Consider the following 26,699-nt stretch of genomic DNA (forward strand, 5'->3'; position numbering starts at 1 on the left):
GATACAAGGTTTTCCCCGTTGTTTCACACGTGATAGGGGAGATGCGCACGCGCGGTTTGCGCTCCTCCCTCAGCCTCCTGCTCTCAGGTTATCATGGCGGCCGGAGGGAGCGGTGTTGGCATGGGGATGCCTGCGTCTCCGCTGCTGGACTGGGAACGGGAAGGTGCGGCCAAAGAGGCAGCGGAAGGTACGGGGTGGGAAACAAGACTGCAATCGAAATGTGGTTGGGGAGCCCGGGTGGCGTGCTGTGGTAGCGTCCGTGGGCAGTGAGGTGGAGTGTGCAGAGCAGGAGACTTACGTGAGAGGAGCTAGAGGAGGTCTCGGGAACTCGCCGGCTGCTCCAGTGGGTAAATGGGGAAGATGGGGAGACAATTGAAACGGGAGTGGGCGTTAGATTGTGTCGGGGGGGGCAAGCAATAGACGTTCGCACTACGTCGAAGTTCTCCCTACAAATCTGTACTGTATTGTCAAGAGTTTAGAAATATATAAAGTAAAACAATGCCTCTGGGCGTGAATAGAGTGCCGTTGGCTCACCGCAAAATAACTTCATCCAGTCACTTATTGGATTAAGGAGCAATTACATTTAGACTAGTAAAGCAGATAAACAGCAGGCACAAAGTAAGTTTTCCTAGGATAGGGTAGTTGGCATCTTGAAGTAAAAGGCATGGTGTTAATGATTAGGGGCAAAGTGGTAGTCTAGGACATTTTTTCAGATTGGCTGAGATGGGCATCCTTCTCTTAGATCCACACCTTAATACGGTGAGGGGAAAGCGGAGAGCTATGTAATCAGGAGGTTTGACTCCATTGTGAGCCTAGATCGCTAGCAGGGTCACCCGAGACAGAATGGTCAAGGCTGAGAGACCAAACTAAGATGCATCCACCTTCTTCAAGGTTAATGGTCACATTAATGAGAAAGCATCATTTCTGTGGTGAAACTTCTGAAGAAACATGGAGGGCAGCTGCAGCTATGGGGCAGAAGCAGTAGCGGAAGGTGATGCTGGTGGAGGATCTTTCATGGAAAGCAGCAGTGACATTCAAGCTAATGATTGTTAGTACTGTGCAGCAGAAGACAATTGTAAATCATTCCTGAATATTTCTAAGCTTGAAATAATGAGATAATCCAAAATGAAACAGAGGATAGTGCTGGAAACTGAGACTCCTAGGTTAGAAGGCACTCTGTTAGCTACTGGGGAAGAGCAAAAGACAAGTATAAACACACTATTGCTGATGACACAACTAGATTAAAGCTGAAAGGATCTCTAGTGGTCAATGCGTGCAAAGATTAAAAAGTGTAATGCTGCATGACACATACAGTTGGAACATGGAGCATAAGAAGTATGACCTAAATGTAACTGGAAAGAAAAAAGCAAGAAATGGAATATGTAGACTTTATAGTATTTGACATGAGCAAATTAAAGGAATAGAATATTTTTAGTCAGACAGTTCCAAAGTATTTTACTCTGGAAATTACAATCTCAGAAGAAATGTTGTAACTTTAATACTGAGGCAAGATATAGCACAGGCAATTAGAGGCTATAATACATGATCTGAATGAATAATATCCATCAGGCTTCTGGGAAAACTTATCAACATAACCATAATTGAAGTCTATGCTCCAACTATAGATGCTGAAGAAGATGAAATTGAAAGCTTTTGTGCAAGCATCCAGGAGGAAATTGATCACACACCAAAAAACAAGATGTGCAGATAAGGATAGGTGACTGAAATGCAAAAAGTAGGCAAAAAAACAGAACCAAGTGTTGGGGGATTTAGCCTAGAATTCAGAAACAAAGCAGAAGAAAAGCTCATAAAATTCTGTAAAGTCAACCATGTTTATTGCAAGTACATGCATCTGGTGATCAAACAGATATTGTACACGTGAACACCATTGTGTTGCAAATATAGATATCAAATAAACTATATAATTGGAAATGGAAGATGGAGAAGCTGTGCTATCTTTGCCATAAGAAGTCCAGGAGCAGATTGTGATAATGGCTGAAAAAGAACACTGAAAGAATGCCAAAATATAATTAAAATATTTTTTTATCTTGAATTTGAAGTCTGCATCAAGAATATAATTACATTGTAAATTCAATTGACCATGAATCAGAAGAACTGTGGATTGAAACCGAGATTTTATGAGGGAACAATGCAGAAAGGCAATTCCTGTAGTCAAAAGAAATGAAACACCTAGATAGGTGACTGAAGAAGCAAGCAGTTATCATTGTTAAGGAGAGATGAGAAGCAAAAGTAGATGACAGAAATAGATCTGAATATTGATAACAGTTTTTCAGCACCTATCACTTAGAGACAGAAAACTCTTACAATAATAGCTGCAAAACAAAATAGAAGAGAAAAAACGAAGAAGGAAAATGAGATCGATACATTGGAAGAAATTAAAGAGAAGTTACTATGCAGCTTTCCCATAGCTACATGGGCTGGCTTTCCTCCTGTGAAATACAGTGGGAAGCTAAACTCCCAACCTCTGGCTCTGCAGTCAGATACCTAATTCACTGAGCTATTAGTCAGTTAAACCTAGATTGAGGATGCAGAAAGATCAACTGGAAACATACTGTCTGACCAGGATAAAGTAAAGAGAAAGTGGAAAGAACATACTGAACAGTTATACAGAAGAGATTAAAGGTTGTCAGAGTCCTTTGAAGAAGAATTCTGTGATAAAGAAAGTGAAGTTAAACTGCTCTCAAAGCATCTGGAAGAAACAAATCACAGGAGCGTATAGAATTATTTGAAGCTACACAGACAGAATCTGCCAAAATTCTAACAAGAATATTCCAACAAATATAGAAAACAAAACAATGGTCCATGTAGCAGACTTTCTGTTGGATCAGAGTTGAGCACTTACAACCCTTTAAATAGTGAAGAGTCAATTTCTCTTTCAGTATAAAGGATCTGCTGGGTATAAAAGACGCATACCTGATAACCTAGTTACCCCTTCATGGTCCTAGGTTGAAGGGGGCAAATTACTCTGCAAACAGTTGCATTTGCTTCCTGCTTCTCTTCTGCTAGCTCCCATCTCCAGTGGATGAGGGCAATGTCTTGCCTCTGTGACCTGCTTTCTGTTGCCAGTAATCAGAAGAAGCATGAAAGTGTGGCACTTGTTCAGCCCCCATTCCCTATTTTGTGATTTGGATGTGAAAGTTGGATCATTTTTAAAAAATATATAAGTTTTTCTTACAGGCCCCTTTTCCTGCTCAGTATACAGGAATCAGCATGTGCCTTCTCTCTTGGCCCATTTTGGAGCCTATTGTGTCTTTGGTGGGATGCCTATTTTACTAATGGGGCAAATGGTAGCATAACCAGAGTCATTTCCACCATTTAAATAGAACGGAAAAGAGGAAAAGAGCATCATAATAAGGAATTAGTATGCTCCTTTTGCAAATACTTTCTACTTGAATCCTACTTTCCTAAGCAACATGCTCTCCAAATTAGGTTCTGGAATAGCACTGAAAGGCTGAGAATGTGATGAACCTTGTTTTCAAAGAAACACGTTAAGAAAACATATCTTGCTGTGTTGTTTTTTCCAGTTAGTACATTTTGTACTTTCAGTAGGGAGGGACTGATAAAATGAATAAAATACAGGTTTTACAGCTGCTTCATTCATCCTATTTTCTAATACCCTTTCAGCTATATAACAGGCTGTGTGCCAGACTTTGGTGGATACAGAGATTCTGCATTCTTTCCATGCTCTCCCACCACTAGCTTTCATTGTACCGTAAATGTGAAAGGAAATTGTTTTTGTAGGTAGCAGGTTTCTTTATGCTTATATTTAATAGTTTCTTTTATTTTCTTTGGGCAGTATTCTTCACATCTAATAAGATAATTGAATTAATTGCTAAGCAAGGATAAAATTGTTATCATGGGCTTGTTGGTACCAATTAATTCTTTGGAAGTGCTTTGAATGTTTAATTTAAAACACCAATACACATTTATTACAAATATTTATGAATATTTACATTTAAATATTGTATTTGGGTGAAATGTAAATGACAATTTAAAGAGCGGTGATAAATTTCCTTTTTGCATCCAAATCAAATTTTCCATAGCTTTAGAACTACAGGTTATGCCTATGCTGAATAACTCAGTGATTTAGGTATATGGCTTTGGAGCCAGAGTTTTGGAGTTGGATTCCCCACCGTGCCTCCTTTACAGGAGTTGGACTCAATGACCAATAGAATCCTTCCAGCTCTGCAGTTCTAAGATGATGATGATGATGATGATGATGATGATGTTAGCAACATTAACAAATCGACTACAGTAGCATCCTTACATGTGATTTGCGTGCACAGTATTTACAGGTGTGAAATATAAAAAGAGTGGAAAAAAGAGAGACCTTGTGGGCAATCAATGTACATCATTATATAGGATAAAAGTATTACCATACAAGCCTAAACTTGTAAGTCCCATTGTGCTTAATATGGCTTACTCTAGGTGTGGGCAAAGTGCAGTCACACCCTCAAGTGAACACCAGAATGACAGACATGCAGCCCCATAAGCACAAGCAGTTGGTGCTTTTTCAAACTAAGTATACAGGTATTTGCATTGGTTCAATAAGGCACTGATCCTATAAAAATAATTCCATCTTTCCTTCTGTCTTTCAAGGATAGAAGTAAAATCTTACATGTATAATTACAACAGGAACACAGTTCATTGTTAATTAAAGTTTGCCAGCTTGACCCATTTGTCCTCTGGAAGTACTGTACAGGAGTGGGCTTAAGGGAATTGATTAGGAGTGGGTCCCTTCTGTAAAAAGAAACTATATGAAGTTTTATTGAGGTATTTCCACTTGGGGGTGAGAACAAGGGCAATGCTGGCCTTTGGTGACTTTGTATTTTAGTTTTATAAACAGGTATGTGAAAACATCTGGTAATCTACTTTCTATGAAGAAAATTAAGCCTCAAAAAGTTGACAAAGTTTCATGTGCGTGGTTCACTGGTAGTGATTCTTACTCTGTGTATTGCCTCTGTAACCATTAATTACCATTTAAGAAGCAGTGTAACCATCTGGATAGCAGCTATTTGTCTTGCATGATCTAAAGCCCATAAATGAAATTATCTGCTTGGAATTCCAGTGGTGGAGCAAAACCTTCCAAAAATTGAATGAAAATTCTGAAATATTGATAAATCTCACTGATAAATAGATAGGAATGACTTGCTTTTTCATCATTTGCGTCCAATTGTTCCCTGCCTCTGTCCCAGCTCAGATAGTCCATTCTTAATGACGTAGAGAAATAGCACGTTTACAGCAGTTATTTTTCCTGGATAGAAAAGGTATTTCCAGTGAGCTCATCAAAATTTAGAAGACTAGATGAGTTGAATAGGGTGGCCTTTTGATTATTATATTTGCCTGAGGAAGAGCTATGTGATGGCTAATCAGATACGGGTAACTGTAATTTCTCACTTAAAAATCAGCCTTGTATTTGAGCACTAGCTAGGTAGCCGTATATAACCAGGAATTAAATGCAGGTGAATAAGTGGGCTGCCAGAGGAGAATGGTTCCTTCTTTACACATAGCCTACAAACAGGCTGCTGCTAGAGGAATGGGAAGCCAGTTTGCCTCGTTGCCACTTTCAGTCCCATTTCTGCCACTGCTCATGACCTAATTGAAAACAAAGTACAGTGGTGCCTCGCATTGCGATGTTAATTCGTTCCAGTGAAATCACTGTTTAACGAAAACGTCGTAATGCGAAATAAAAAAGCCCATAGAAACGCATTAAAATGTGAGTAATGCGTTCCTATGGGCTTAAAACTCACCGTTCATTGAAGATCCTCCATAGCGCGGCCATTTCTGGTGCCTCTTAAGCGAGAAATCTATCCCAGAAAACAGTGGGCGGCCATGTTTTTTTCCCGCCGGCCATTTTGAAACCGCCAATCAGCTGTGCGGAAATGGTTGCTTTGCGATGATCGGTCATCGCAAAGCGAAAATACCCCATAGGGAACATCGCAAAATCTTCGTCGCAAAGCGATTTCGTCGCTAAACGGAGCGATCGCTATGCGAGGCACCACTGTAATAACTGTTTGAGACTTATATACAAAACTGAAATAAAGGAATTGCTACTTTTGATCATAGGAATCTGCCTTTTCCTATCAGAATCAAATCATTGTGCCATGGAGTGTTTAACTAGAGGTGCTGTTCCATAGTCTCCCACTGAGGTATGGAAGTAAAAGGTGGCAAGTTGCACTGTGTCTTAAGCTACATGTGTATCTGTATTTAATTAGTTTTAACAATTGCTGCCTGTTTTGGTGTAATAAACCAGGATGGAGAACTTAACCATCAGTGCTCTTTTTCTTTTTTCTTAGGAGTGAAAGCTGGGACCTGTACTGTCTTAGATGTCGTGGAAAATCTGCGGTAAGTGAGATGCTAGACAATAGGTCTGTGCTTTTGGAGATACATATATTGGCATCCAAGATGACCTTTTGTACTGCTGAAGCCACGTGAAATTGCTGCTCTTTCAGTGCCTCCTGCCTACTACTTGGGTGTCATCTGCCTAGACAACAGAATACTGTAAATGTATTTTTAAAAGGTGGGATAAAATATTACGGAGAGTTTTCTGTGACTTCAGCCTGTGCCATGGACTTGATTTTTAATGTGTTGTTACCTTGGTAATCAGGATAAATTTCTCTTTGCTCTATTATTGATTTCCCTGGTTCTTTGTAAAGCGCTTGATAGAAATCCTTGACAATTTTTTTATTTCCTTCTGCTCCCATTTAGTCTCTCCTTCCTGGTCTTTAAGGTTTATAATTTGGTTTCTTCTTTGTTCTTTTCTCAGTCTATAGGCAAGCCATCTGCCTGGTTTGTTTACTTTTTCAAAGAAATTTTGTTTCTCTTGTTTTATCTTCATTGCCATTTCTGACATCCACCATAGATTTATTTGATGTTGTACTGATTTCATATTATCTACTAGTTTTTTAATTGAGCTATTTAGTTTTGACTGTTGTTCTAACTGTAAGAGTTTTTCTCTAATTCTTTGTATTTTTTTATTTTTTCCTTTTTTGGTCTTGCTGCATGCTTTATAATTATCCCTCTTTGCTTTGCTTTTCCTGCATCCCAGACTTCTCTCATTGGTACATCTGGAATTTTATTTTCCTTAAAGAACCAAGACTTTTCATGCATCACTTCTTTCTTAAAATGGTCATTTTGCAAAAGACTAGTGTTCATTCTCCAGAATGATGTTTTATTTTGTATATTCAGTTGTAAAATAACTGGACTGTGATCAGCAAATGTTCTTGGTAGTGCCTGGTCACAAATTTGGGAACGAAATATTAAAATGACTAAATCTATAAATTTAAAAGAAAATATATGCAAAATGTTTTACAGATGGTATGTAACACCAAAAAAAATTAACAAAATGTATAAAAATGTTTCTAATAAGTGTTGGAAATGTGAAAAGAAAGTAGGGAACTTCTGTCATGTGTGGTGGATGTGCAGTAGGACCAAGGACTTTTGGAAAATGATTCATGAAATGATAGAGAAAATTTTAAGGGTTAAAATTGCTTTGACACGTGAAATTTTCTTAATGAATACCGTATTTTTCGCACCATAAGACGCACTTTTTCCCCACAAAACAGGAGGGTGGAAAGTCTGTGCGTCTTATGGAGCGAAGGAAACAGATTATATTTTCCTGTTTTCTTCTCCTAAAAAATTGGTGCGTCTTATGGAAAGATGCGTCTTATGGAGCGAAAAATACGGTATATTACCAGCTACACTAAAAAAAAAAAACTTGCTTGACCTTACACCTGATAACTGCAGCTAGAATTATGTATGCCAGTAAGTGGAAGACTACAAAGGTGCCAACAAAGAAGGACTGTATTGAGAAGATTTTGGACTAGCAAAAATGGATATCTTGAAAGATACACTAAATGATAGACTGGATAATAATAAATGGGAACCTCTTTATACCTGGATGAAATCTACACCAATTTAAGTAGAATATATTAGATTAATGTTAGATAGTACAGTATAAGAAAAGATGAAATGAATGGAACATATTATAATAAATCACTCTGGTTGCAACAGATAGAAAAGTAGAAAAAATACCAAAAAAATACAAAAAAATGCTATGGTTTACCTGAAAGTCCTGCCACATTCTGAAAGCTTCTGATCTCTTATGTGTCTCCTTTGTCCAAGTAATCAGCGTACAATTGCAGTTGTGGGGTGAAAATTACGTGTGGAGAGGATTAGCTTTTGGTGCAACATGTTGGATCCTAGAATGTACAGTGGTGGCTCGCATAGCGATCGCTCCGCATAGCAAAGAAATCGCTTTGTGATGCTGTTTTTGCGATCGCAAAAGCGATTGCTTTGCGATGGCCCCATGGGGAAAATTCGCTTTGCGATGATTGCAGGGAAGCGATCATCGCAAAGCCCCCATTTTCGGCCAGCTGATCAGCAGGGCTTTGCGATGATCACTTCCCCGCGTCATTGCAAAGCCCCGCCAATCAGCTGTGCTTCCTCTCTCTCTCTCTCTCTCTCTCTCTCTCTCTCTCTCTCTCTCCCCCTCGCAGCTCCAGCGTCGGCAGGGAGACTGAGGTACCGCCGCCGCCACCCTGGCCGAGAAAGACCCTCTGCGCCTGCAGCAACCTTAAGCCCGGGCTTAAGGTTGCTGCAGGCACAGAGGGTCTTTCTCGGCCAAGGTGGCAGCGGCGGTGCCTCAGTCTCCCTGCCGAGGCTGGAGGTGTGAGGGGTGGAGAGAGAGAGAGAGAGAGAGAGAGAGAGAGAGAGAGAGAGACGAAGCACAACTGATTGGCGGGGCTTTGCGATGATTGTGGGGAAGCGATCATCGCAAAGCCCCGCCGATCAGCTGGCCGAAAATGGGGGCTTTGCGATGATCGCTTCCCTGCGATCATTGCAAGGCCCCCATTTTCGCACAGCTGATCGGCAGTTCCAAAATGGCAGCCATTATTTTGTCTCGCTTTAGAGGCACCCAAAATGGCCACCGCTATGGAGGAATTTCGCTTAAGGTTAGTTTCTAAGCCCATAGGAACGTATTAAACGCGTTTTAATACATTCCTATGAGCTTTTTTTAATCGCTTAGCGATTAAATCGCTTAGCGATTAAATCACTTAGCGACGTTTTTCCTGGAACGGATTAACATTGCTAAGTGAGGCACCACTGTATTTCTCAACAAAAACTTTGAGGAGCAGACTAACTGTTCATGAAAGGGGGCAGATTTCTAATACCTTGTATAATATTCAGAGGTGAAGCTTAACTGGCAGTTTGGTGTGCTTTGCGAGTGGGTTTGGTTCCTTTAGAAATGTGACTGGGGAAAAATAGTTTTAAGCTTTGTTGTTGGTGGTGGTGATTGTTTGCTTTGTTAGTATGATGACTTTGAAAAATTCTCTTCCTTGAAAGGGTGCTATAAAAATAAGCTTCCCCAAAAAATGTTTCCTAACATTTTTGTATATTTGTTACTTTTTTAAAAAGCAAGGAAATTCCCAGAAGAGGAAAAAGTATTTAATTCAAAGCAAAACTCTGCTCATGACCCAGGTTTAATCCCAGGTAGCTGGCTCTAGGTTCACTCAGCCTTCCAGCCTTCTGAAGTTGGTAAATTTAGTACGCATCTTGTTTTGGGAGCAGTGCATAGCCTGCATAATTAAATTGTAAACCACCCAGAGAGTGTTTTAAGCCCTATGGAATGGTATGTAAGAAGCACCCCCCCTTTTTTTATGGCTGAGTGGAAATTTGAACCTCAGCCTTCTCATTCCTAGTTCAGTATTCTAACGGCAATATTATATTAGCCGTTACCACTCTGCTAGACATGGTAAGGCAGTCCTAATGCAAGTATATAGGCTCAAAAACATAAAATCCCTCATAACATTTTTCTTGTGGAATGGCTAGGTTTTGGAGGTTTTGCTATGGTATAGCTGACTGCATAGTTAATGTGCCAGATGCTGAGCAATGGCTGGGTTTGCAAGAATGTAAGCAGTTTCTTTTCTCAGTTTATAGGAAGTGTGATTTTTTTTTTTTTTTTGGATTTTTGAACATTTCTATATCACTAAACAAGAAGCTTCTCTGTGCAGCAAGATATGCTTTCTGTTTCACACCTTCTCAGAACTGTCCATGTGATTCATCCTCCTGCTCTCCCCATCATTTATTATTGGGCACATTGGCAAGCAGCACCGGAGAAGCCTCAGAGAAAAGAGCTTGCCGTGTTTCTTCCAGACTGTTCAGTTATGTGGCAGTTGCTATTGTTGAACTGGGGGATTGCCTTCTGAATGATATACATAGGAACAGATTATCAAAAATGTTTGCCGTTAGCTGAAGATACTAAAGGAAATACTTGAGGCAGGGGATTGTGTGGTGAAATAACTACAGTTATGTAGGCATAACAAAGTTACTGAATGTAGTTTCTCACAAATGTGTGTGCATGTATTTAAAATTGGATTGCTGAATTATAGTGAAATGATAACATTTATTACTTATTTACACTGGATGCCTGCAGAGGTGTGTGTGTGTGTGTGTGTGTGTGTGTGTGTGTGTGTGTGTGTGTGTGTGTGTGTGTGTGTGTGTGTGTGTGTGTGTGTGTGTGTGTGTGTGTGTGTGTGTGTGAGAGAGACCAAGTAATCACTACAGCTAATTCCCATATGATTATAGTTCTTTCTCTGTTTCTCTCTTCTTTAAATCTTGCTAAGCAGACTATGGAATAATTAGTTAACAGCACTGCCTACTGAACATAGTGTTTTGAGTATCAAACCAAAACTTAATACGTAAAGACCTAGACAGAAGGGAGGGAATTGATCATTCAGCTGGATAATCGCTTGGATGAACATGACACCTAGAGAAATCCTGAATATTCAGGGTGGAGGTTGTAAGAGGTGTACTCCTAGCATCTTCTCAGGCAGCTGCCCTGACTGTCTCTATGATGGTAGAACAGAATACCTGTGGATATTTTCAGATTAGCCAGTTAAATCGAACAATAATGGAAATATAGTGTCAAGTCTGATACATTTTTAACCCGACTCAGCCAAATCATCAAGATATGTACTCCATATATAATTTTAAACAAATATATATATTTGTCATTTCCTGTGGCCCTTGAAATCCTCCTTCATTTTCTATCTCTACTATAGATCCCCTCTTGAGAATGCAGAACCTCGAATTCGTGCCCAGGGCATCCAAATGCTCTCTGATGTTCTCCTGCAGTGTTACTCTTTACTCCAGGAGCAGGAAGGTAGGACATAACAGTATTCCAATACTGGACTGGATCCTCATTCTTTGCAAGGAGCTCGATTTAGTCTCCAGAGGATGATGCTCAGTTCTCTGATCAGTACTGGGGAAAGCATTCATTTAGCTGGTGGTCTTTGATGAGCAATAAACATTCTTGATGAATAACTGGGTTGTAACTGAAATCCAGAACTTGTTTTCACAGTGGAGATAGCAACTTGCTGCCCACAAATGATTTTGGATTACAGCTCCTAGACTCTTTTACAATTGGCTGTGTTGACAGGGAATTATGGCTTCCTTGGGAAGTGTTTCAGCTTGCCCCATAGCAATTTTGAGCTATCTAAAGACATCAAGATAAACTGTGCTTCTGCGCACTATGGTATGTGTGGCAAATAGTAATTTTCTTCATTTGGAAGCTGTCGGAGCGGTAATCTTTGCTATTGTAGTAGAAGGAAATGCATAAAATAGTGATGATAGCACTCCTGTGACACTTGTTTTGCCACGGCAATATTTATAAAGGGAGCAAAGGAAGTAGAAGGCTGGGTTGAATTTTATTACTCTCATGCCTGTCTAAGTTTCACATAGATGTGCATAAACTAGCTTTAATCCCAGAGTCTTTCATCTATACTGTTCCTGACGGTGCTGGTCACTGAGTGCTCTCCCAGCTCTGTTTCCTTCTGTGGCATCCCAGATCAGCACATTTATTGTTAACTACTCCCATATTGGCAGTTTTAAGAAATTATCAGTAGAAGCTCTGTGATCTGTGAATCTGCACTAATGAATGTGCTATGAAATGGGAGATCTTAAATGTTTAGTTACCTTGGCAATTTGCCTTCTGTGATATTATATTATTATTATTCGTTTCTTCGTGATGGCAGGCAATGTATATATGCATTTAGGCAACCATTTGTCCTCCAAAAACTTTTCGAATTGCATGTGAGAATGAACAAGGATGCAAAAGGATAGCCTTTCTGAACACCCTGTAAATGGGTTTGTGTTGTCCAACATATCTTCAGATGTTCTGAGGGTGATGATAATGCCAGTTTGTCTTAAGCAGATCATTGTCTGTGGCATATAGGCTAGCTGACTATCGTAACGTCCTGTCTCGACAATGCTTGTCTGTTCCAGTGACCCATCTTGTCTTGTTCTATGAAAACCGACTGAAAGATCATCACCTTGTCATTCCTTGTGTTCTGCAAGGACTGAAAGCTCTGGTGAGAATTTGTTTGCAAATCCTTCTTCACAGTTCTACTATCCATGTGCTCATTGGGAGGGAATAAGGTACCATAAGGACAGCAGCACTGGGGCTCTGCCCCATTCACTGAATCTAGCAAAAGCAACTGCAATAAAAGCAGATTAGGATAATCGGGGCTGGAGTAGAAGTAACCTTTTTAGAATCTTCTTGGGTCAGATTCCATGGTGTCTATTTGCTTCTTTTTTCAAGGTTGGGTCAGTGTACCATTGCTGATTTACAGTGGTAATCTTCTTTATTTGCATGGCAATGAGCATTGAGTTCTATCCATATGGTTTACAAAATGTTCAGTCATTGTTACCTCTCCCTTTTACATAAAGAACAAGCTGCGACCCTAAGCATATTGCTAGGAGCTGCTCCAGGCAGCCATCCCTTAATAAAGGTGGACAAAACGGAGTAACCATAGATTTCTTGTCTCTAGAGTATGTGTGGGGTATTGGCTCCAGGTCTGGCAGTGTCTGTCCTCAAAGCCATCTTCCAGGAGATTCATGTCCAGGTGAGAGAGGGAAGAGTCAAGACTCGCTCATTTGGTCTTTGCATTCTACACACATGCTTCAGCTTTCCTGTCCACATCAATATTACCTAGACGGTCACACTGTAGTCTATTATGATGAACAGGAGGTACATACATTTCTTGGTTAGGACAAGATAATCCATATTCTTTTGATAGCAAGAAAATCAAGGCAAAAGATCATGTACTGGCTCTTTCAGAAATTCTGAGCATGATCTTGTATGGCCTCCGAAAACAAAAACATTGGGAAATCTGCCACAGCTATGGAGATCCTTACTTAAAGTTTTAACTATTGTGGGCTATTTCCCTGCTCTGTATTCTTTAACAATATTAGGCAAGGAATAATGATCTCTTTTGCGTGCATATAATGTGGCTTTATTTCCTACCTCTGCTTCTCTATCTTCTAGTCTTTGCTGCAATTGGATCGGCATACTGTGTACAGCATCATCATGAACTTCATGAGCAACCGAGAGACAGGTGAGATGGACAAATATAGAAGAGGCTGAGTCAGACATCCTGCTGGAAAACTAGGAATTTACTGATCAGCTTCTTTCTCCCACAGAGCTGAAGAGCCTGGGTGCTGATTTCACCTTTGGCTTCATCCAAGTGATGGATGGGGAGAAGGACCCACGCAACCTGCTGATAGCCTTTCAGATAGTACAAGACATAATTGTAAAGGGCTATGCACTAGGTAAGTCCAAATGCTTGTCAGGCTGACCATTTAAAAGAGAGCCCTGGTTGGTTGGTTGGTTGGTCTTCTTTCCATGTGAAGTAAATATGAGGAGACATGCTGGTGAAACAGGCCTTGAGCATGGTAGCCCTGTTGAGGTGAGTTTAGCTTGGGAATTATTAAACCAGAACTAATTTCCACATATTTTTGACATTTCACAACAGTAGTATTAACTTGACTCTAAAAAGTAGGCCAGGTCAAAGAGCTTTTGGACCTCTGCTCTCTTATTTTGTATTAGCCTAAGTTTGTGCCTAGCTCTGTTGTCCATCCGGTAGAGTCACACTGATGTCCTCAACCTTCCAGGACCCTTTACAGAGGAGCTGTTTGAAGTTACTTCCTGCTACTTCCCCATCGATTTTACCCCTGTGAGTAAATCTAGTGATGTATTGTTTATTTTCTGCTCTAAAAGCAGTGCCCATGCTTAAATATGAGTGCCAAAACAGGACTGTTCATGTATGCTGCCTCGGATTTAGGGTGCCTATAAGAACATGAGTTTATTCATTTTATCAGTTGTTCTGAAACAGTGGGGTTCTTATACATAAGGTTTTCATTCTCTGATTCTCTTGCAGCCTCCCAATGATCCCCATGGAATTCAGAGAGGAGATCTGATTGTCAGCCTGCGGGCAGTGCTGACCTCCACCCCTGCTTTTGCTGAGGTAGGATCAGTGACTGGCTCATGCCAGTCCTATAGCTTTCTTGGTTTTATGTTCTATTTTCGCTGGGGTGCACTGAACTGATCAGTCTTTGATGGACAACCTGTTGAATACTGAGGAACCATGATGTAGCTATTTAGAAATATTTTCAGGATCATAGCAGGCATAATTGTGGTCTATGAATGCATTTCTCATATTGTCAATATAATTCCCCTCAACTATGAGACTTAAGAAACTAGGTTCCTTAAATAGATTAGATATGGGTTGGATGAATGTGGGGAACTGGCTTTGTTAACATGCCTTGTTTCTAGTTCTTTTCTGTCTCCTACCCACTGGTTTTTCAGATTGTTACTATTCAGACCTTGGATTCTTCTCAGCAGAGAGTGCAGTGTATAAATATTTTAAACATAGATCTGATTTTTATTACAAAAATGGATTAATAAAATTTTGAAATTCTGTACATACACCTAGGTTTGTGGGTGCATTATACTGTTCTTGGATTAAAGTTGGGAAGTTATGGATTTCCCATATTCTGTAGGCTTGTTTATAATGCTGTTGTTGAGGGGGGTGGTCTGATCTTGTTCTCTGGGATATATTCTACATCTAAAAATATACAGAGGTTTCCAGCACTTTTCTCCCCCTCCAACAGTTCCTGCTCCCCTTGCTCATAGAGAAAATGGACTCTGACGTACAAAGTGCCAAGTTGGACTCCTTGCAGACCCTGGTAAGATCACGGAGCAAAGATAGTCTGTGCCCCTAATGGGAGGCTGAAGTGTCATGCAATCCTGTGTGCCATTTCAGTTTTCCCCCACCCCTAGGTAGGCATTTATGTCACCCCATGCTGCATCCCCCACACCTGCACTAGGTTGTGCTTAATTTTCATGATGATGCAGGGAACGGTGGCTGTGCCAGGCAAATGCAGCAGAAATTCCCCCCTCCTTTGTTGATTACTTTGTGCATTTTATTTTATTTTGTTGTTGTTGTTGTTGTTGTTGTTGACAGAGTGCTGCCTGTGCAATCTATGGAGAGAAAGAGCTGAAGGAATTCATACCTAGCCTTTGGTCATCCTTACGTAGAGAGGTGAGAATAAATGTGCACAAAGTAGGATGTTTTGGGTTTCTCAGGAAAGTGCACTCAGTCTCTGCCCACTTTGTTGACCTGGGACCTGGTTTGAAATCCTCTCTAAATGTTGTACATTCCTATGATGAAATGCTGCTGGTGTAATGTTTGAAAAAGTTGTTAAAGTAGAGAGGGGAGGATTTTGATTGCTGCTTGTGAACTTGCTGAAACATTGGCTCAATTTTGAAGTAGCTAATTAGGTAAGACCAAGTTTGTCTGCACAGTATAGTAGATAAATCTTCTACTCTGCTACAGGTATTTCAGACAGCGAGTGAGAAAATTGAAGCAGAAGGTCTGTCTGCTTTGCGTGCTCTGTCAACATGTTTGTCCCGCTTGGTGCTCAGTTCAGATGATGAGGATCTTCTAGATTCCTTTCTTAGAGATGTCTTGCAAGGTAACCCATGGAGCAGCATGCATTCTCAGTCCTGTGAAAGACATACAATTCCTCCTTCATGATGTGCTCTTTGGAAGAAGTGATTGCTTCTCAGGGGAAAGAGCTCATTTTGCTGTTGCAGCCATAAATTGGCTTGCCATACAGGAGGAAGAGAGGAAAGCTGCTTGGAGCACATGGGGCAGAAAGAACAGACAGCAAGTTGGTCACAATACTTTGTACCTGTTTACAGCCAGTATCCAGGTAGAATAAAGTAATGTAGTTTCTTGCTGCTAACCTAGCAGGAGCTTGCTGTTTTTCCCAAGTAATTTTGTCTCTTTTAGATTGCAGACACCATTTGTGTGAGCCTGACATGAAGCTCGTGTGGCCAAGTGCCAAGCTCTTGCAGGCAGCTGCTGCGGGCTCGTTGCGGGCCTATTACCAGATCACTAGCAGTGTAATTCCCTTGCTGGTAGAAGAGTATGCCAAACATGTGCAGGTGAGGACAAATGGATATGGACCCAACTTACGCTGAAGAGAAGTAATAGTAGTGGCGGGCGCTGCTGTTATATTTGAGGAAGTTCAGTGGGGAATCTTCAACACCTGTCTCAGAAATATCCTTAGGCTGAAAATCCCCCATAGAGTGATGACCTGCTGTGTTTTAATATATGCGGTTTTCCCCTCCAATCCATCCTGTGTGCTTTTGGTCTCTTGTAGAGTAGCCAGCACAGGACAATCTTGGAGGTGCTGCTTGGTTTCTTGGAGCTGCGACAAAAATGGGGTCCTGGAGAGGAAGGTGAGGTGGTTTGAAATGAATGGGAATCCGTGGAAATTCAGTAGTTCTTGTCTTGCAGGGTGGGAAAGAGCGAGTGTAGCCAAGAACAGGGAAGAAAGAAATTAAAAAGGACAGTTCTGACAGGGCTGTTGCCCTCCCCACCCCCATTTTTCTATCTGGTGGTTGTTGTGATCTCTCTTAGCTAAGTGCATACTGGCAGCATCAGAAAGTTCTGAAACTAAATATTCTTTGGGCATGGTTTTCAGTGACCTAGTAATACAGAGGCAGGCCTTTTTCAGACAGAAAGCCACATTCCCTCATAGGTATACATTCCAGCAGTGGACATCCATCTAAAGGTAAAGGTTCCCCTTGACAATTAAGTCAAGTTGCGTCCAACTCTAGGGGCCAGCACTCATCCCCGTTTGTAAGCCAAATAGCCAGCATTTGTCCATAGACACTTTTTGTGGTCATGAGGCCGGCATGAGTAGACACGGAACACCCTATTCACACTCATCTAGTTTAATCCTCCCCCTGCTTTAATTTAATCCTCCCCGTTTTGTAATTAGGCATAGAGAAAGGGTCCCCTTCACAGTACCTTTGTTCTAAGACTAATGAAATTTGGGGCAAAGCTCAAGATTATATAAACTGTATGTTCTCTATTGCTTCAGTAATAACAATTTTTCAAAATTTGGGGGTGACAGAATTACTCTTTTTAAGTAATTTTGATAAGATATTGTTCAATTTTAAGAATCCAGTTTCCTCATCCATGTCCTGTTAGTTACCATTCATGATTTTAGAAGTTTTTATTTCCTCATAACTTGCTTTTTCCCACAATCCTCTCAGACCCCTGATTAGAAATGGATGCATCCTTGCTGAGAGTCTTGTAATGCCTTGCCTTTAATGCCCAGGACCATCTCACCGCATGTGTTTCTTTGTTGTAGAGAAAAGTCCACTACTTTCCTCCAAAGCTTCTCTGTGTTCCATGGTGTTCTCTGCACTTACTGAGTCCAATGTGCAACTGCAGTTGGTTGGGATCCAGGTGCTGACTTTTCTAGGATCACTGCAAGGTATGTAGTACTGTGCACAGTAAGTAGCATTTTTGGAACAAAAGAAGAATTTTGTCCAGGTAGATGCATTTCTTGTGTATTAATGTGAATGTGAATGTATCCTTCCAGTGTGAAGGCTTGGATGTTACTTTATGTGTGTGCAGCCTTGAAGTGAATTCGAGGCTGCTCCACCTTATTTTCATTAAGCTCAGGTTTTATGGGGTTTAAATTTACTTAAGGAAGTGGAGTGTAAAATATTCAAATTGTTACTGGAATTGTGATCTAGACAAAGACTTGGCATCTTTTCTGTTTCAGGGCTTCTGGATCCACCAGATGTGGAGATGCTTGTGGACCATCTTGCAAAGTTTATCTTGAATGAAGAGGATTCCCAGACCAGGTGAAGAATGGGCACAAAGCCTCTTTTAAGGCAGGAGAAACAGCAGACATTTTTGAGCTTTCCATAATTGCCTTAGGGTTAATTCCTTTCATAATACTGGGCATTTCTGCATTCTCTTAGTTCCTTGCCTATAGGCAAAGGTGCCTACCATTTATTTCTGAGTCCATTAACCCCTTATGGATTAATTCAGAATTTAAGTAATTTGATTCTAATTTGAGATTTCCTTACTCTGGTCTGCTAAAATTCATATTCATATTAAGTGTCTTTTTGATATGCCATATTTTAGATCTGAAGGGACGTGGTGGCTCTGCGGGCTAAACCGCAGAAGCCTGTGCTGCAGGGTCAGAAGACCAAGCAGTCATAAGATTGAATCCACGCGGAGTGAGCTCCCATTGCTTGTCCCAGCTCCCGCCAACCTAGCGGTTCGAAAGCATGCAAATGCAAGTAGATAAATAGGGACCACCTCGGTGGGAAGGTAACAGCGTTCCATGTCTAAGTCGCACTGGCCATGTGACCACGGAAAGATTGTCTTCGGACAAAACGCTGGCTCTATGGCTTGGAAACGGGGATGAGCACCGCCCCCTAGAGTCGAACACGACTGGACAAAAAATTGTCAAGGGGAACCTTTACCTTTACCTTATTTTAGATCAATGTGTACATTCAAGCTTTAAATTTTATTTCCTAGTAAGATGACCTTTGTTTTTTTCATATTCGGCCCTAATTTATGTATGATGCTCTTATTGCTATTTTATGGCAAATTAACACAGATTTGTTAGAGCTTTGAACAGTACCGTGGCTAGTTTTCCATAAAACATAAGCCATATTCCTTGCAGGATCCTTCATCTTTAATGCCATGCTTTCTAATGATGTGCTTTAAATTCTTTTTTCATTGTTGTTAATTTTTATTATGGAGATTTGTTATTCCTCCTCAATGTTGTTTCTAACATAAAGCTCTTATTCATCATGCCATGCATGTATATTTGTGAGTCACATGTCTCCTGTATGAATAGTTGAGTTTCTTGAGCAACGTGAGCTGTCCACCCTCTTCTAACATGTTAGATGAATCCTGCTGGAGTGAGTTTAGCAATGCCCGGATAACCCGTTTCACTACCTATAATGTGCTTTTGATCAAAGTGTGCTTTCAGTAAAGTCAATTTTTTATAAAAATCTGGTGTTCACATGACATAATAATGCTTCACAACTCAGATAATCACTGAAAGATCAGCAGGCCTGATGCTATTACTGATTAACTAGCTTTAGTCTTATATGTGCTCTCTCTTTTATCCTTGTAGCTTGGCAGCTATGAAGGCAGCTGGCACCTTGTCTCCTGTCTATCCAGACGCCTTCAGCAGATACTTGGTTCAGAAGCTTTCAGAAGGGTTACAGTCAGGTATAAGATGCAAATATGCAAGTAGACCTCTCCCATGTTAACTTACTAAGTACTTGTGCAGGCATGCAGAGTGGCAGTTCCCAGGCTCGTTGCAGGTCTTAGCTGCACTTTAAACAGAGTTATAATCTAAGGGACTGCCTGTTGGGCTATGAATATGCTTGGGCATTAAGTTCCTTAGGACAAGGCCCTCTTGAAAATATTGATACCTGCAGAGACCTGCTTAGCAGGTTCACAGGACAAGACTCCTGCCAATCTTATTCCCAGTCTGTGGATCATTTTACCACTCCTGCTTTCAGTAAGGATGTGAAGGAATGTTTTTTAAAACTGGCTGATTAAATGAATATTTGTTGGGAGAATATTAAACTGGTTTTATGTTGAGCTGACCTTATTTTTTTTTATAGTTTTATGCAATATCTCTACTACTTTTATTCTCATATGACATGTGTAAACTTTCTTGAGCAACACTCTTTAACAGAAAGGTGGGAAGAAATATAATAAATAAATCAAAGAATAATGGCTTAATAGTTAAATTAATTAATTAATTAATTAAATAAATAAATAAATAAATAAATAAACAAACAAACGAGCCTATGACCTTCTGTAGTGTTTCTGTGGCCAGTGAGTATGGTCAGTTGGTTCCAAAGACTAGGGCTAATCTTTCTTGGATCAATGTTTTGGACCTAGAGTGGTATCTCTTGGGCTTGTCCTTTTGGACAAATTCCCTGTCTAGCTGTAATGTTGTCTGTTCTAGAACTTCAGGAGGAGAGCGGTCCAACGCAGCGGGAACGTTGCCTGCAGGCTTTGGCAGCAGTGTCTACTCATCCAAGTATAATGAGGGAAACTGTTCCAGTCCTCCTGCAATGCCTCCAGCAAGTTCAGAAAGGTAGCATCAACAGTTGTATGTGACAAACTACTGAAATTTGGGGTTGGTATGAGGAGAAACCTGCCCACTGCTTGGCTCAGCATTAGGGAGCTGTATTTGAGTGAGAGTAATGAGGTTAGGATGTAGAAATCTCTCTCTCTCTCTCTCTCTCTCTCTCTCTCTCTCTCTCTCTCTCTCTCTCTCTCTCTCTCTCGATCCTAGAGAGGTTTGGATTTTTTAATATTGAAGCCCAGCTCCTTAAACATGTGAATGGCAGAATATGCATGACTTGGAAAGTTTGGGATGAATGCTATCTGATATCACAATCTATTGCTGGCACAGATTGAGGACCATGGAGATTATGGTTATATTAAGAGAATATTATCTTAGCTTGATAATAAGCTGAGACAGAAATACGCTTTAAAGTTGTACATGCAGCTATTATACTCCTCAGTAAGAAGGAGCTGCTAAATAAACCAAGAAGTTTTTTCAAGCCAGGAAATATAGTTCACTCTTTTATTCAAACCAGAAAATGGTTAACTACTTTAGAACAAAGTATTAAACTGTGGGTTAATATTTTGGCTTGTTTCTAAGCCATTAATTATAGTTTTCCAGTTTTAGTGAAACAGGAAACCATGATTAATGGAAGACTTTTCTGGTTGCTTGCTTGCTTGTGTAGAGAGGAACAAAGTGGCTATGCACTTATTTGGATATCACATTTACATCTTATTAAAGCTGAAATGTGGTTATCCAAACACAGAGCCAAAGTATTCATGTTTTTTTCAATTAGCTGGGGACTGCTGGTCCCTATCCAGCAAGATTTTTAAATGCTCTGGGTTGTTAGGTTTTAAAACTATTCATGTTTTTTTCAGGCAAAATGCCAGCAAGTATCCAGTTTGTTGTGTCTGTGTGCCAGAGTCTACAGCAGGTGGCATTGCAGTGCCATCGAGATACTCAGAGCTATTGGTACTTTAACCAAGCTGTGGTGCCCTGCTTATTGGGTTTAGCAGTGCAAGATGCTATGCAAGGTAAGGCCTGGAGATGGGCAGAGACCTGTTTTTCCCTTAGTTAGGCCAGTGCCTATAGCTATAGCAAGACTCACCTTGCCTTCTGTAGCATGGGCATAGCTTTTGTCTTTGTACGAGCTGTGAGTCAAAGGGCAGGGAACTATCAGGGATTTGGTCGATTCTGTCCTTTCCCATACTCTTGGTTGGTCCTTAACTTTTCAGTTTGTAAATACTTTACCCACTCAGAGCCATTTGGCACCGGTTTGACTCTGTCAGATTATACAAGTGGGAGACAAAGACACACTTTAGGAAAAGTGATGAGATCTGGATGACAACCCCCATCCCCTTTCACTCTCCCCTTTCTTATGACTTTTAGAGAACTCACATACAGTGTTAAGCAAAGTGCTGCTGAAGGAGGAAGCCTTATCAGCCATGGTACCTGTCATCAGTGCTGCTTGTATGCACTTAAGCCCAGAGTGAGTAACAACTGCTGTAAATGACTCTGTTAATAGACCTGCTATTAACTTTCTATGGCTTGGAATAAGCTCTAGTTCCTGCCTAGCTTTTAGCACTCTTTGCTGAGGGCAGGGTCCATCAGTCTCTTTTATGTTCCTTGGAGCTTCTTAATGTGTTCAGAAGCAGTGTCTCTGTTACTACTTCCTTGTTTCTTCATGGCAGGCTGGCTGCTCAGAGTGTCTCCAAAATGGTCCCCCTGTTCTTAGACGGAGAGCTATCCTTTCTGCCTGGAAACAGTTTCCCCAGCACTTTCCATCCTTTCCAGGTATCTTGGATGATGAGTCGGGGGCTCTTGCTGCATATGGGGAAGCAGGAAGAGCATAGGCCAAGGTTTCAGGATGGCTTCAGTAATGAAAACTGTCTCTCCTCCACAGGATGGGCAACGTCCAGTGGCAGCCCAGAGAAGGCTTGTTGCTCTCCTCATGGCCTTTGTCTGCTCACTTCCAAAAAACGTGAGTTCTAGGAGAGGGTGGGGCAAGAGTGGGGAAGGCAGCATGGCTGAGAAAGTGGATCCGATGCCTAGGCAGGTCATGCTGTTGGGGAGCCAAAGGTGAAGTGTAAGGTTTGCAACGATCTCTGTGCCTCATAAGCTCTTATTTCCTTGCAGGTTCCAATTCCACAGCAGGACCGGTTGCTACATGAGCTGCTAGCTCTGAGCTGCTCCTCTGATTGCCCCTTCACTGCCACAGCTGCTGCTAAGTGCTTTGCAGGACTAGTTAACAAGCACCCAGCAGGTAATAGCTGGATCAGAGTGTTTTTAAAGTCCTAACAGGCAGTCCTCTGATGCTAATGAAACCCCAGGGCTGACTTTGGATGTCATTGGGAGTTAGAGGAACAACAGTCAGTGATTCTTCCTCTTCCCTTATCAGGACCTCAGCTAGATCAGCTCTTGGAAATGGCCATGAACAAGCTGGAGCAAGGTCTGAATGAGGGTCCCCATCAAAGCCAGACCCTCACTCTGCTGCTGTGGGTACGTTTGTACCATTTTGTCCCACCTTTTCTCCTAATAATTCAGAGCTAAATGTACCTTTTTCCCTCTGCAGATAACTAAGGCTTTGTTGCTACGCTACCATCCTCTAACCACACAACTGACTGACAAGGTGAGCTTCAGAGAAGAGTTGGAATCTTTAGAAAGACCAATATATTGCTCTCATAGTGTACTTAATAACTTCTCTCCTTCTATTCTACAGCTGCTCATGCTTCTGGAGAACCCTGTCCTTGGCCCTGCTGTCAGTGATGGCTTTGCCTTGCTCATGGGTGACTCCCCAGATGTGCTGGGCAAGAGCTGCCATGCTGAAGTGCGCCTCATGTTCCGACAGCGCTTCTTCACTGACTGTGTACCACAGTTAGTGCACGGATTCCACACAGCTGCCCCTGGTGAGAATCTCTGTAGTCCCATTTGTTATAAAACATATATAAATTATCAAAGAGAATCTATTCAACATAATGTTTTAAATTACCTAACTTGTGTGATTACTACAGAAGTGTAATATTTCTTGTCTTCCATATTTGTGGATTCTTGCATGATAATATTATAACCTATTTTTTACATTCCTTTTTGGGCTGATGCATTTGATTCTTCTAGTTAGAGGACAGAGGAGCAGCTTCATCTTAATGTCCTTTACTGCTTCCTCTCTTCCTCTTGCCAAGTGGTTTGAACTTCTCAGTTTCTGAAACCGCCTGAGAACAGGATAAATTACACCTGTAAACTGGCTAATGCTGTAGTTACTCTGCCTTTAGCAATAAGATAAAATGGCTTTTGTTTACTGATAACAGCTGGTTTCCACGGAAGTCTCTGTAGTGGTCAGTTGCTATTCAGGTTCTAAGCCTGCAGAAGTCTTTCTAGAAAAATCTCATCTGGGCTACAGCACTTAGCAGCTGCCTTTCTCTTCTCCCTAGGTGTGAAAGCAAATTATCTGAAAGCCCTGTCCCACATACTGAACCATCTACCTAAGCCGGTATTAGTGACAGAGATGCCTACAGTGAGTTTGAAATTACAGCTGAGCCCTCTAATAGAAATAGTAGAATTATTAATAGACTGATCTTCACCCTCTTTTTCCCTTTCCTGTCTTCATAGTTGCTACCACTGTTGCTGGAAGCTCTGTCATGTCCTGACCATGTGGTCCAGCAGTCAACTTTGCATTGTCTGCAGCCATTGTTACTTGAAGCACCTCATGTTATGAGCCTGCATATTGACACACTTGTGGGCAAGTTTCTTAACCTGACAGACAACCCTGCTATGGTCAGTGCTGGTTCTTCCCTATCCACCTGTGTCCTTCTGCTGCAATATTTGAAACCTACGTGCATCATGCCATTCTTATGTTACAGGCAATCCGTATTGCTGCTCTTCAGTGCCTCCATGCACTTGCTGCCCTACCCACCCCAGTGGTAAGTGCTGGATCTCTCTAAGGGTGATAACCTGGGCAGCTTATTCTTAATGTGCCACTATCTGCTTCTCTATTCTTGCCAGATGAGTTCAGACAAAAGGGAAGTTGTGGAGACATCTTTAATGGTACTTTCTTTCTACTATTAGGTCATCCCTTACAAGGCAAGGGTAATTAAGGCACTTGCCAAACCCTTGGATGACAAGAAGCGGTTGGTTCGGAAAGAAGCCGTGTTGGCCCGAGGAGAGTGGTGAGAAGGGTTGGGTTTACTTTAGCAACCATGTAGAAAAATGCATATATGTACCCTGCTTGAAGTAGGTGCTTAATTAATTAATTCTCTGGATGCTTACTGTTTATAAAGTATATTGGAAATGGTAGAATAAGCATTTGAACACATAATCTGTCCATCCTTTCCCTCCTAATGTCTAATCCTAGTGCTGTATTTCTTTTTCTTCAGGTTTCTGCTTGGCACCCCTGGCAGGTGAAGGTTCACCCTGTATATCCTGATTGACAATCTCTCTTGTCCCTGCCAAGCCATCAGCCTTGATGTCATGGGATCTGCATTTCCTTGCAAAGCAGCAAGGTTCTGAGCAGATGTGGAGGACATTTTTAATGGACTGCCTTTTCTGTGTACTGGTAGAGTCCTGATCACAACATCTGTGTCCAATGGAATGAAACAGCCATCTCAATTCCAGCTGCATTGGAGTTGTGCATAAAGGTGGCAGGACCCCTGCACGCTACGTGTGTGGCACCAGAAGAATAAACAACATGTTTCTTAAAAGCCTCTGGAGAAGGGTCCTCTTGTGGGAAGAAAAGTAGAAGCAGTGAGCTGCTGCTAGCCTTCCCTTCACCATTTATTTGTGTATCACTATCCCACATCTTAACATTAACATCTTAGCATATCTGTAAAATCAGTTACCCTGTGATTCTGACCTAAACTTACTTGATAGTTCATCCAGTCCTTTGTTTTTCAAAAGGTACACACAGTGAATGAAAGCAATAAGTGAAATGAGGTATATGATAATTTTTAAACAACTTTAAAATGTTCAGGGAATTCAGAGTATGTAGCAAGAGCTAGAAAACTCTTGCCACATACTCAGTGAGTCCTTTATATCCCAGGCTTTGAGTAGGGGCTTAATTTTTTTTAAAGAACATACCCTTTTGCCATAGTGACAAGTAATTACATCAGCATCTGGGGTTTTGTCTCTACTAGTCTGGATAATAATTGCTTTCTGTCAAGAAAAATATCTAGCTGTCATAATAGTTTGGAGTTCAGAAATCTACTGAGGCTTGTGTGAGATATTCCCTCTTTAATCCATATTTTTAAGGGTTTAACTTCATAATGCTCTTCAGTTTATCACTACTTTCAGCCATGGCATAAGATGCTACTACAGACATATAAGGCTATAGGGTCCCCTGATTTATCCATTGTCATTTGCCTTTAAAGATAACCGACCAATGAAGTCAGTTGCATTGCATTTTTTGCTAGAAGAACCAGCCTGAATGGTAGTAAGAACAGGATAGAAATAGTGTAGTGGTTGTGGAAGTTACTGCCTTTCAGCCACAGAATTCATGCTTTGTCCCAAGAAGATTTTAGGCTCCCCAATACATCTGCCTCTTTCAAGAATGCAGGAAAGACGTCTGGGAAAGACAGCTGTGGTGGAATGAACACAATCCTACTCTCAAATACTTAGTAATAATAAACTTTACAAACTCTTTATACGCAAAGATTAATTTGTAATAAATGCTGGGGAGGCTGGGAAGAAGACTTAACCCCTACTGTGTGAGTTGCAAAGGAAGTGAAAAATCCTACACAGCCTGATGGATAGCTCTGTGGTTTAGGTATCTGCGGAGCTAGAGTTTTGGGGGGGGGGGTTCTTGATTCCCCACTGTACCTCCTTAACATGGGCTGTACTCAGTGACCCCTTCCAGCCAGGTAGTTTATTATTACTCTTAGAGCCACTTGCTACCACCACATTTCAGATACGCAAACACCAATTCAGATACTCAAAACATCAATATTATTATAGAGCAATATCCCCATAACCCTACTATACTATACCACTTACGGCTTATGAATTGTACAAGCAATGAGGGATAGGAAAAAGGCTGTAGTGAAAATACAGCAAAGAGCTAATGTCAATTTTCCCCATCCACTGTTGGAAAGACCTATGGAAGGCTGCAAGAAGTATAACCAGGAGTCACTACACATTGGGTGCAGTCCTGTTGTGCAACTTTATAAAGCTGCTATTCTCAACCACATCAATTTTCCGGAAATTAAAATTTCTGATCCCTGCTGCCAAAGGTCCTGGGGATCCATTTGGGGGCTGCAAGTTTCAGAAATTAAAGATTGTCCTGCCCCATAGTTTCCACAGGACAAAATCATCCCAAAGAAGTCTTGAAACCTGTAAGAGTTGGAAATTTTTAGGTTTTTTTAAAAATGGCTAATGACATAATGAGCCTTCTGTAGCATAAAGGCGCATTACAGGATTTGAACTAGAAAGTGAAA

General features: G+C 41.0%; 1 protein-coding gene across 1 annotated transcript; it reads left to right on the forward strand.

Annotated features, from left to right (window-relative positions):
* On the forward strand, positions 1–25,908 carry MMS19 (MMS19 cytosolic iron-sulfur assembly component). The gene is made up of 31 exons (XM_020812052.3): positions 1–187; positions 6,318–6,366; positions 11,085–11,185; positions 12,307–12,392; positions 12,852–12,926; positions 13,349–13,418; positions 13,504–13,632; positions 13,975–14,036; positions 14,241–14,327; positions 14,974–15,048; positions 15,327–15,404; positions 15,699–15,837; positions 16,158–16,312; positions 16,531–16,609; positions 17,530–17,655; positions 17,950–18,031; positions 19,324–19,421; positions 20,173–20,304; positions 21,156–21,311; positions 21,667–21,766; positions 21,969–22,071; positions 22,181–22,258; positions 22,414–22,540; positions 22,676–22,776; positions 22,850–22,906; positions 22,997–23,183; positions 23,706–23,788; positions 23,884–24,048; positions 24,135–24,194; positions 24,340–24,440; positions 24,648–25,908. The coding sequence occupies exons 1-31, from the start codon at positions 94–96 to the stop codon at positions 24,673–24,675; spliced, it is 3,063 nt and encodes a 1,020-aa protein (XP_020667711.3). The 5' UTR covers positions 1–93; the 3' UTR covers positions 24,676–25,908.
* Positions 25,909–26,699: the final 791 nt, after the last annotated feature.

Source organism: Pogona vitticeps, chromosome 3 (assembly GCF_051106095.1).
Source record: "Pogona vitticeps strain Pit_001003342236 chromosome 3, PviZW2.1, whole genome shotgun sequence".
NCBI classification, from domain to species: Eukaryota; Metazoa; Chordata; class Lepidosauria; order Squamata; family Agamidae; genus Pogona; species Pogona vitticeps.

Bases quoted from the DNA above. Each gene is read 5' to 3' on its own strand.
- MMS19 (XM_020812052.3), top strand. From the start codon at position 94: ATGGCGGCCGGAGGGAGCGGTGTTGGCATGGGGATGCCTGCGTCTCCG. The intron at 19,422-20,172 runs GTATAAGATGCA...TGTCTGTTCTAG, and splicing joins TTCAGAAGGGTTACAGTCAG to AACTTCAGGAGGAGAGCGGT. The intron at 22,541-22,675 runs GTAATAGCTGGA...TTCCCTTATCAG, and splicing joins AGTTAACAAGCACCCAGCAG to GACCTCAGCTAGATCAGCTC.